Source organism: Rhodamnia argentea, chromosome 2 (genome assembly GCF_020921035.1).
Source record: "Rhodamnia argentea isolate NSW1041297 chromosome 2, ASM2092103v1, whole genome shotgun sequence".
In the NCBI taxonomy this organism is placed as follows: domain Eukaryota; kingdom Viridiplantae; phylum Streptophyta; class Magnoliopsida; order Myrtales; family Myrtaceae; genus Rhodamnia; species Rhodamnia argentea.
The window spans coordinates 34367876-34379382 of record NC_063151.1 but is presented as its reverse complement, the minus strand read 5'-3'; the positions used below and the strand labels follow the sequence as shown (position 1 = coordinate 34379382).

The 11507-nt window shown below is 41.8% G+C and overlaps 2 protein-coding genes across 2 annotated transcripts; one reads left to right on the top strand and one right to left on the bottom strand.

Annotated features, from left to right (window-relative positions):
- The first annotated feature begins 3210 nt into the window (after positions 1–3210).
- LOC115738952 (serine hydroxymethyltransferase 3, chloroplastic) lies at positions 3211–7751 on the top strand. The gene is made up of 12 exons (XM_030671780.2): positions 3211–3372; positions 4273–4517; positions 4623–4818; positions 4915–5089; positions 5194–5311; positions 5412–5524; positions 5637–5759; positions 6244–6348; positions 6437–6523; positions 6632–6739; positions 7081–7153; positions 7264–7751. The coding sequence occupies exons 2-12, from the start codon at positions 4304–4306 to the stop codon at positions 7536–7538; spliced, it is 1587 nt and encodes a 528-aa protein (XP_030527640.1). The 5' UTR covers positions 3211–3372; positions 4273–4303; the 3' UTR covers positions 7539–7751.
- Positions 7752–8980: 1229 nt separating this feature from the next.
- On the bottom strand, positions 8981–9582 carry LOC115737551 (phospholipase A(1) DAD1, chloroplastic-like). Its single transcript, XM_030669731.2, has one exon. The coding sequence runs from the start codon at positions 9500–9502 to the stop codon at positions 8981–8983; it is 522 nt and encodes a 173-aa protein (XP_030525591.1). The 5' UTR covers positions 9503–9582.
- Positions 9583–11507: the final 1925 nt, after the last annotated feature.

Genomic DNA, 11507 nt, shown 5'->3' with positions numbered 1-11507 from the left:
ACCGATCCTCAGGCATATCGCATGCGTTGAGGTTGTCGGAAATGCCTCTGCGCCGTGGCATTTTGTGACCGCTCAGCGCCATCCCTGCCCCCATCTTCCTTTCTGTACATGCCGTCATCTGAGGCCGGGTTCTTCTCGCTGTCCGTGGCGTCAGGTGCCGAAGCGAGCCGATCGTGAGGATTCAGTAGATGAAGGAGAGCCTGCATAACTGCGCAGCCCAGGAAAGGAATTGCAGACAATACCAGGGCAACCCTCTTGAAGTTCATGGCCAAGGACTTTGACTAAGCCAACAAACAGTCTAGGAAGGAACAAGAGCAGCGATCAGCTAAATAGGAGTGCAAGGGAATGTGTCAGTTTCAAAAGAGGAAAGCCTCTCATTATATATTGTGTTAATTTAACGCGACCTGCTCATATGGTGTCAGCGAATAATCATTGTCTTCGTCAACAAACCACAGCCAATGAGACACTTCTTTTTTGGATGAAAAAAAGGGCAAAGCGCGAGGTTTACACTGCTCATCTCCTCGCTTTGCTAATCAATCTGCACATGAATTTCTTTTTCGTAAAAATATGTACTACTTGAGTTTGTTGAAACTACTCTGACAGTTCCTTCATATGAGAAGTGAGAATGGGGTCTCCAGTTCCAAATCCGCCGATGCCTCCAAAAATTACAACCGCTTTCCTCGAAATTATTAACATCCGGACGCTGCTTTTGTTCCGTACGAAGGTGAGAGTGTTGATTAAAACGCAGGTTCTAATAATAAATCTCGACATGGTCCGACGTTGATAATCATGAAGAATTGACTGGCGATTATTAGACGCGTGGGGATGCTAGGGGGACTAGAGTGAAAGTTGAGGGGGATTTTCTTTTGCCATAGTAAAAAAAAGTTTGGCACATAATGAGGATTGAACCTAAAGTTGTGAGGTTTTGAGGGGATAATGTCATGAGAATGTCATCAAAATTCAGAAAATATATTTGATTTTGAAGAAAGTAAATGATCACTTGCGAGTCCACATCTACAATAAGTTCGGAAATGCCTAAAAAGATGTCTAAAAAAACTTAGGGAAAAAACTATCAAAAATCCTAAATTATGCCAACTGTGACACATTTACCCTAAACTTTTTTTTGTGACACCAAAAATCCCAAACTTTTACTCATGTGACACATTTACCCCAAATTTTTTCTTGTGACATTGAAAACCCTAAACTTATACCCGTGTAACATATTTATCCCAAAATATTTTTTTGTGACATAAAAAATCCTAAACTTATATTCGTGTGACACATTTACCTCAAAACTTTGAGGTAAATGTGTCACACGAATATAAGTTTGGAGTTTTTAGTGTCACAACAAAAAGTTTGGAGTAAATGTGTCACACGAGCACAAGTTTGGGGTAAATGTGTCACATGCATACAAGTTTAGGATTTTTTGTGTCAAAAAGAAAAGTTTAGAGTAAATGTGTCACAACGGGCATAATTTAAGGTTTTTGGTGGCTTTTTCCCAAAAACTTATCCAAAGCTCCACCTGCTTCGAGCGAAGAACACCCATTCAAAATCTGTGCGGACCCAACAAGCCAACTGTCTGATTCAATGCCGCTTTTATTTGAATGGTCCGTGACAATCACTAAAGACTTTCTCGGTTCCTTGAAATATAGAATAGAGAGAGAGAGAGAGGGGGGGGGGGGAAGGATCGACATTGCGTGGTTATCAAGTCGCTCGTGGGGTATTCTTTGTCAAGCCCCTCATATTGACCAGACTTACCAGTCTTTGCAACTTCACCTGAGCACTTTGGCCAATCATGTTACCCTTCATCACCACCAACAAAAAAAAAATTAAGATTAAGAAGTTGAAGAAACCATTCTTATCATATGGTGAGATAAATTACGCTTCTGTGGGACGCTCGTGATATTCTAATAATCGGAAACCCCCCACCGAATCAATCAAATTAATGGGAACTCATCATCTATGTTGAAGAAAAGATCAAGATATGAAGCGAATCGATCGAGTCAACCAATAGGACTTTATGCCTCGAGAAGCATAGGAACTTAGATCCCATTCAAATTAGCCATCAATCTCAAGATTGTGGATTGATACTCCTACACAATTCCATAAAAATCATCTAAGCATGTTTATCTTGTTTCTCCCTTAACTTCCAACACATTTTATCCCATATTTTTCCGTACTTATGTTGGTCTAAGATTGCACTCTAAGAGCGCACTGTTTCGACGTAGTTTGTGAGTTCGCTTTGAATGAACTAACGATTTCTTTCTTGAGATTAAGGATGCCTTTGGTTCGGTATTTGAAATTGGCTTTGGGGCTCTAAAGTCCATTGGCCAAATGCAAATGATATTTGGCTACTTTTTTTTACCCACTTTGGAGAAATAAAATTGCATCTTCAAGGCTCTCTAAAATCCCTTAGCTTTCGACCAAAAAAAAAAAAAAAAAAGTCCCGTAGCCAAAAGGAAGTCATTTTGGATTGCTGCATTTTTGAAATGCAAATACTAATTTTTTCCAACTTTGCCCTTGCTCAGCTATCATAATTTCGGAAATATCCCTACCTAACGTGAAGGCATTGGCAAGGCCGAATGTGGCTGCCGGCAAGTTGGATTTGGCGCCGACAAGCGCAGCCTCGCATGAGGGTACTCAACCTCAGGCAACCATTTAATCACAAGCTTTGTGTTTTTCTTTTTTTTTTTTTCCCAAAAAAGGCAAAAATGACACACGATTTTAAGCCAAAATTATTGCCCAATGTATTTTAAAATTATTGTTTGCCGAACAATATTTGCATTCCGGAAAATCCTTTTAACCCAAAAATCTTTGCATTTTTTTTCAAAAAAAAAATTCCAAAATTGAACTAAATGTACCCTAAGTTGGTGGATCAACACTCCCTGTAATTCACGGAGTGAAGATTCCTAATGCATCTTGGTGGGGTCGTATGCTTTCTTATTTCGAATTATTTTGTATACAATTTTTAGTTAGCCTAAATTGACCCCCACTGTTTTTTATTTTTATTTATTTTTTATTTTATTGTGTTTTATCTTCGACCCCATAATAACCAATTTGACCTCACCCATCATCTTCAAAAGCAATTATGGCTAATCCTCAGATTTAGCTAATCCCACTTCCAGAATTTGGATCCCATAATCACCCTTGTTTATTGCTGATATTACAGAAATACCCCATTTCAATATTGAAGCCCTAATCTCGGTGTCTTTCTACTCGTGGCGGGTTCTTCTGCAAGGTGGAAGGTCCGTGTCCCTCTCCTTCACTCTCACTCACTGTCTCTCTCTGCAAACGGGCGGCTTCCTTCCGACTAACTCCTGCGACTTGCGGTTGACTCCGGCAGGCGACTCCTGTTCTGTCCCTCCCGTCTCGGTGCATTTCGCGGGCCTGTGAGCTGTGTAGCAGCCGTATTTTTGTCAAGCTGTATCTTGTTGGTTGTTCTTCTCTTCTGAAAACTGTCCTGAATGCTGCGTTTTCGTCCGGTTTGCTGATTTTGGTTGATGCCATTCAGGACAAAAAAAAAAAAAAAATAGGGTTTTCTCATTAAAAAGTTGGTTTTTTTTGGTGTAGTGGCACTTTCCGGGAATCATGAATTACCCCCCATACGCTAGATACTGCAGAGCGTGCAATATACGGCTGGTGAAAAAGCTGAAACTTTATTACCTAGAGATGATATGCACTACAGGGTTTAACTCTGTAGACGTTGTTCGGATTACGGACTTCTCACACTCTGGACACAAGATCATTTGCTGATTTTGGTTGATGCCATGCATGACAAATTGGAAAAATGGGGTTTTCTCATTAAAAAGTTTAGTTTTTTGGTGGAGTGGCATTTTCCCGGACTCATACTAGATACTGCAGAGCGCACAATGTATAGCTGGTGAAAAAGATGAAATTTGATTGCCTAGAGATGATATACATTACCGGGTTTAATTCCGTGGACTTTGTTCGGATTACTAAATTCTTACACTCTGAACACAAGATCATACGTCTGCTCATATGGTGATATGCTGTTATGTTATATCTCTGATGCTTGGTTATCGTGATTGAGTCTTTTCTGTTGCCTGTTCGGATGTGCAGATTGCCACTAACTACTAGTGTACTACTAGAAAACAACTAGGAAAAGATTTGTATTGGTAGTTTTGGAAGGAACTAATTGAATTTGTAAGTACTATAAAGCATTTTATGCATAATCATGTAAACATTGATGCTTCACGAGTCCATGCTCAAGAGTCAAGTGTTTTGACTTTTAATGGTCCATGGAATTCACAGGACAACTTAAAAAAGAAGTTCTCGAGCCATAATGCAGGCTTGTAGTGGAGCTGCAGTGACAGGGTCTCTGCAACAACCTATACGGACCAAGCCATCTGCCTATCCTCCAAAAGGCTTTAATTTCAATGGATTTCCTCATCACGTAAATCCAACTTCAGCTAAGCCTCGATTAGCCCATATTAAAGCAAGTCTGGTTACTGGTCAGTCGCCCTCTTCAGTGTCTGTCCCTGTTGGTGAAGTAGAAGGTGGATTTTCTTTAACAATAAAGTTCAATTGTCCTTGTGTGAATGTGTAAAACGGATATAGATGCATAAGCCATTCTAATTTATTTTAAAAATCTTGCTTATCAGGTAGAAGCAGCAGCTTTATAGATTATAGTTTGAGCGAAGCTGATCCTGAAGTGCGCAAAATTATTGACAAGGAGAAGGAGAGGCAATTCAAAAGCCTTGAGCTTATTGCGTCAGAAAATTTTACATCACAGGCGGTTATGGAGGCGGTTGGGTCCTGCCTCACAAATAAATATTCTGAGGGGTTGCCTGGTAAAAGGTAAGTCCACTTAAATTTAAAGTTTCATCAGCAGTTATTTCCCCTCTTACCCATTTTCAGCATGTGACATGGCTAATGTTGTTATAAATCTCTCAGGTATTATGGTGGCAATGAGTATATTGATGAGCTTGAAACCTTGTGCCAGAAAAGGGCTTTGGCTGCATTTCACTTGGATCCAAAGAAGTGGGGTGTTAATGTTCAACCTTTATCTGGTTCTCCTGCCAATTTTGAGGTTTACACTGCACTTCTCAATCCCCATGACAGGATAATGGTGCCTTCTCTCTCCCTTTCTCTCTGCATTCATATTTTTTCCCCCATCCTTTTGGTTTTCTCAATTAATCGTGGTTGAAGTATTATCTTGTTTATCCAACTTAGGGTTTGGACTTGCCTCATGGTGGGCACTTGTCTCATGGCTTCATGACTCCGAAACGACGGGTTTCCGGCACATCAATATACTTTGAATCAATGCCTTATCGACTTGATGAATCAACAGGTGATGTACCTTTTGTCTGTGTCTCAACTTGATGTCCAGGTTATGCTTGAGCGGTTTCTCTTAAGTTTGTAATGCTAACTTTGTCCACTATCTATAACAGGCCTCGTTGATTATGACATGCTTGAGAAAACAGCCACTCTCTTTAGGCCTAAACTTGTAATTGCTGGTGCTAGTGCCTACCCCCGAGATTTTGACTATGCTCGTATGAGGAAGGTAAGGGGTACGATTGTTCCGATGGATTTTGCTTTCCATTAGATTGCATGACCAAGGAACTGATATTACTTCTCTGGCTGCTGAATAATCTTGAAATGATATGCATGTGAAGATTGCAGATGCAGTTGGTGCTTTTCTTATGATGGATATGGCACACATAAGTGGTCTTGTTGCTGCTTCCGTGGTAGCTGACCCCTTTGAGTACTGCGATATTGTGACAACGACAACACACAAGGTGCTGATTTTTTCTTCCTTGATCTCTGTATTTGAGATCTTTTTTAATTGTGAGACCTACATGTTTATATGCAACTCTAGCCCATTCGTGGTTACAGGAATGTGTTATTGCTTTTTTTATTGGTAGAAATACGTCGGGTGGTTGAATGTCTAGAGGCTACTCACTTTTGCAGCCTGACATCTTGGGCCTAGATAAATAAGGGAGAGAGAGAAGAAAAAAAGGGGCGGGGTTTTGTTTTTTGGTGGGGTTTTTATTTTTTTTTTTTTTTTTGGGGGGGGGTTGTGTGGGTTGGTTGGTTATGCAGCATACGAGAGGTGGTGTATTTTTTATTACCTGGTCATCTCTTGTTTTGTACACTGCTTTTGCTTTGGTTTTCTGTATCAGCGCACTTGTGAGGAAAAACAATTGCTATACTGAAAATTCTCTCATGACGTTTTCTCTTCAAGCTGTTATAGCAAGGTCTGATAATATGAAACTTGTTCAGTCCTTGCGAGGGCCAAGAGGTGGCATGATCTTTTTCAAGAAGGAACCAGTTCTTGGAGTTGATTTAGAATCTGCCATCAATAATGCCGTCTTCCCAGGCTTACAGGTTTGTTGGATATGTCTTTTTGCTCAATGTGATGTTTTCGATGGTCTTTACTTTGTTGTGGCATTGCAACATTGACTTATGAATGCAGGGTGGTCCTCATAACCACACAATTGGGGGACTTACAGTTTCCTTAAAGTTTGCCCAGTCACCTGAATTTAGGGCTTACCAGAACAAGGTATCTGATGTTCCTTCCTGGTCTGTTCTTGTCCAAGTTTGTCCTATCGATGCACTTTGTTTTTCCTTCCGGAGAAATTCTAACAAAATATTCTTGCTACTTTCTTAGGTCGTCTCTAATTGTAAAGCTCTTGCAAGCCGATTGATTGAATTAGGATACAAGCTGGTTTCTGGTGGGAGTGATAACCACCTTGTTCTTGTGGATCTGCGGCCACTCGTAAGTATCTTCTCTTCTCTCAAGTGCTGGTTTCGGTGACTGATAGTATAGGTCAAAACTGGTAGGTAACTTTTTTTTTCCCAATCAGAGTTTGGTAATCTTTTAAACCAGGTTTTCCCTGTATGAACTCTGTCAGAGCAAATTGTAGGTTAATGTAATGAAGTAGCTAGATGCAGAGACTTCCAAAAGGTTGACTAGTTATTTCCGGTCCCCTGGTTTTGGCCATGTTCAATCCGTCAAACCTAGTTAATCTTTCGAGAATCTAAGATGGGTGGAAGCTGCTGTGGGGCACATAATACCTTTTCACCTTATTGAGCATGGCATATACTTTCAATTACTAGGGGATCGATGGTGCTCGGGTGGAGAAAATTCTTGATATGGCTTCCATCACCCTCAACAAGAACTCAGTTCCTGGTAAGTTTTTAGTTTTGCTTGGACTGTATTTTTCTATGCGAATCTGTGTTTGTCGGGATCGAATTGCTAGTCCAGTCGAAGTAAACATCAATTAATGTTTCTTTCGGAAGGCGACAAAAGCGCCCTAGTCCCTGGTGGCATGCGGATTGGGTCACCTGCTATGACTACCCGAGGTTTTACCGAGGAAGAGTTCAAAGCAACTGCGGATTTTATCAATGAAGGTGTTCAAATTACTCTTGAAGCTAAACGTGCCGCTCCGGGGTCAAAGCTTCAAGATTTTCTGAACTTTGTGAAATCTCCCGACTTCCCTTTGAAAGAGAAAGTTTCAGATCTCCGTCGGAGAGTGGAAGCTCTCACTACTCAGTTCCCCCTGCCTGGACTGTAATTTATACTCCTAACCTTGGCCTGGGGTAGCTGATGGCTGAATGGGGCCACAATTTTGGTTCTGTGGGAAGTCCGTGTCTACTTTGCAAGTATTATACTAGTCATGATTGTCTGTAATCGTTTTTATTGTACTAGTTGACAGTTGACAGTTCAGGAAAGAAATAAGGTGGTCAAGCAAGCTTCTGGGTCTGTCATTTGCCATGCTTTCTCTTGAGTTTTCACTGAAGAGTTTGGAAACTCTTTCTACCCTATATCTATTCTCCCGGGATGCGCAAAGATGCAATGACATTGATTTGTGTACCGAACTTTTGTCGGGAACATCAATCTCTTTTTCTTTTTTTTTAATTCGAATTTCGTAATAATGTTGTGGAACTATTGATTTTGTACTTTCCATCAAAAGGTGCTATATGTTCTTGTGCATTTAAGAATACATTCCTGAAATTTTGGATTGTGTGATCCATTTGATTAGTATATCATGAAGGTAAATGTTCATATTTAACGGGTCGACCGCATTGAACAACTTTTGCGAAAATCAAATATTGAAAGAATAGTTCAAGGGCCGCTAGGTTTTTTTTTTTTTTTGGTCGAAAGGGCTGCTAGTTCTTTAGCAGAGAAGTACGCAAAATGCTCAACCAAGTTCAATCCCTGTTGCAGATAACGACTTCTCTTTCTCAACATTTTGGAAAAAGCTATGTTACATCGACAAGTTTGTAGGAACAAATGGACTTCGTTAGTATCTGTTGAGAAATCAAAAGCATTCGTAAAGTCCCTCTCTCTCCCTTTTGTAGATGAGAATGCACCCGTTAATCAGCATGAACGTGCCCTGGACATGCTTGAAAATCGGCGATTTGATTGTAAAATCCAAGGAAAAAATTCAAAACAAAGCTCTAAATACCTTTTTTTTTTTATTTTCAGATAAAAGTCTGAAGTGAACTTTATTTTAAATAAAGGTCTCAAGTATTTTATTTATTTCAAAAAATGATCTGGCCAGAAATATTTTCGTCTTTTTTCATTTTCTGATTTTTTTCCCTTTTTTCCTTTATTTCTCTTCCTCCTCGCGGGTTGCCATCATGGTATTCTTTTCTTGAACCTTCGGACTTCCGTGAACGTCGGCTTACCCCGTCGCCAGAAGCCATCGAATTACGGTCGTGCCTCGACTGAATGGCCGCCGGTGAGCACCCTATTCGCGGTGGCTCTGAGCGGGCATTCGAGCTCATGAAGCTGTCCACCAAGTGCAGGTAGGTCTTGAGGTCGTCCAGCTAGTTCCTGTCTCGCTTCAAAGGCACATAACACAAAAGCTTTCGTGGGTTCAGTACCACGATCTATCCGGTGCCGGGCATTTGTTCCCATATGGTGATGGAATGAGTGAATGCATTGTAGAGGCACTTAGTTGGTGAGAAGAAGCAGAGTTGATTTCCTAGTTAAGCTCTTTTTTGCCCCTGTTCATACGTGGATGCAGCTGAGGTACAGCGAGTCCCTCCTTTCGAGCCTCAGCTCTTTCCCGACCTCAGCATATTCCCACCGTGTGTCCGCCACGCGTCTCTGGATCCAGCTCGGCGAGCTCAGCACCCGGATGTCCCGGTCGCTCGGGACGCCGTTGTGGCCGTCGGCTCTGTTGATGACGAACCCAGGCACTTTTGTTATCAGGTCGTCCGAGTTGACGATGCGAAGGACCTTGATCCCTTGCTCCTCGAGGCCGCACCGGAAGCTCCGGTTGCCTACCCGTGGGCTGCCGAAGGAGATGACGGTGACGAGTGGGGCCGCGCTCCCGAAGGCCGTCTTCACGTCGTACGCGGTGAGCGTGGCCAGGGCCGCGCCCAAGCTGTGGCCGGTGACGGTCAGGGTGATCGGCTCGTCGCCGTACGACTGCAGGAGCCGCGAGATCTCCTCGCGCACCATCTCCTGCAGGCTCGGGCAATTGGGGGCGCGCGACGTGGACGGGCTTTGGAACCCGCTCTCTACCATGGGGGCGTCCGGGACAGCGGGGATGTGAGAGAGCCGCCGCGTCGGAGGTGTGCTTGCCGTAATCCGACGACTTCCGGCGACGGGGCGTCCGGGCTAGAATGCAGTTACAGAGTTCAGGGAAGTTTCAGGAAAAGAAGTTTTAAGAAAAGAAGAAGACGGTGATGATGGCAACTAGCGGGACTGGGAGGAAGAGAAAGGAAAAAGGAAAATAAATCAAAAAATGTAAAAAGATGAAAATACTCGCCATCAGACTTTTTTTTTTTTAAATAAAGAAAACACTTTAAATTTTTATTTAAAATAATATTCATTTTAAATTTTTATTTGGGAAAATCAAGACATTCATAACTCTAAAATTTTCCCAAAATCCGATTATATAAACAGGGCCAGAGGAAAACAGGGGCATAAAATCGGGTACAAAGCGCAAATTTTTCTCTTGGAATCGACGTCGCCGAAGAACAAACTATTTCCCTAGTGACGCTGGATTGTTCTGAGTTAACTCAGTGACCCGGAGACTTGTTTCTTGGGGGCGTGATCACGCCTTCGTTACAATCAACGGAACTCTGTTAGCTTCATTTGTTGCTAATCTTCTTTTTCTGGGTTCCATGGAATCGGCGAATGCGAAGGAAATGAAACCTCGGATTCGCTTACGCTGCCAAATGCCGATGTGTCTGGTATTTCAATATCTAAAATTTTTATAGTTCTTGTGATGTCTCTACTGGGCGCTCTCTTCTCGACGTTGCGAATGAAAAATCTGTCTCGGGGTATTTCATCGTCTTTATTGGCAAAAGTGCGCGTGACTGTCTGGGATGTCTGTGCAGAAACTATGTAATGCGTGGCACGATCAATGATACTGGAAAAATTGATTTTTCTGGAGTTCAAGTATGAAAACCAATAGCTTGACAGCTAGAATGTGCGAATCTATGTTCATGGCTCATTTTTTAGGGCCCTGAAGGATGTCTAGGACAAATAGAACTTGGTTGCAGAGTACTCTTTGGGGTTTCTCATCCCAACCAGGCAAGCTATCATAGCACGATTATGAAGCAGCAGTAGAGAAACTGAGTGGGTTACTAGATAAATACCAATAAGTACCTCAGGATCGAGTTGGCTGACCGTCATCAACTGATCAGGGACAACGTGTTTTTCTCATCAATCGCAAGGGAAAGTTTGAAATTCTACTTATGAAGATTGCTTGTATGGTTAGCATTGATCTACCCATTTGACAGCCATCAAAGATTTCATTCCCAAGCGAACTTTTTTTCTAGAGGCAACTTGATCTTTACCCACATAATCAAATTGTGTTTGAATACCTTGCTATTGCTACTGCTTACGGTTTGATGTTGTATGTCCTCAGGTCTCTTGGAGATTACTTGCGCCAAAGGAAGACTTGACAAACTATTCATGCAAGAAAAGTGACGGCAGTTTTACCTGCTTTGGAGTGGTAGGTGGTAACCTTTTTCCACCCAGCCAATATCCTGAAAACCGCAGCCACAATGTAAGCAACACGGGGTTAGTTCACAAAGTGATAGCAATCACTTGAGCCTGGAGGATGAATAACATTGGTTTGCAGAGTTTAAGCAAGCAAGATCACTTGATGTTGACAGAGTCTACAGTTTACGATCAAAATAACAGACAAGTCTCAGTTCATTCTAAGCATATTATCCAAATTAAATAGCCAGTTACAAAGCACCACCAAGATTATGAAGTTCTCTCCAAAACAGAATTACTCCGAATGTGCCATTGAGACTTCAAAAGAATGGAGCTCTTTGAGGCTTCCCTTTTCTTCGGCGCGGTGCTTTGCTGGGCTGAGCAGCTTCACTTTGCATTTCCTTTGTTGGAGCTTGGACAGAAAGATGTGGAGGCTCCTGGTCATTGGTTTTTCTCGAAAAATCCATGACCTGAAGTTTGAATTTCTTCAGTGTAATGCACATGGGATTTAGCCAAACATATTCTAATTAACCCGTATTTCTGCCATGGTTACCTTGCAAGAAATGGAGCAGTAATCATG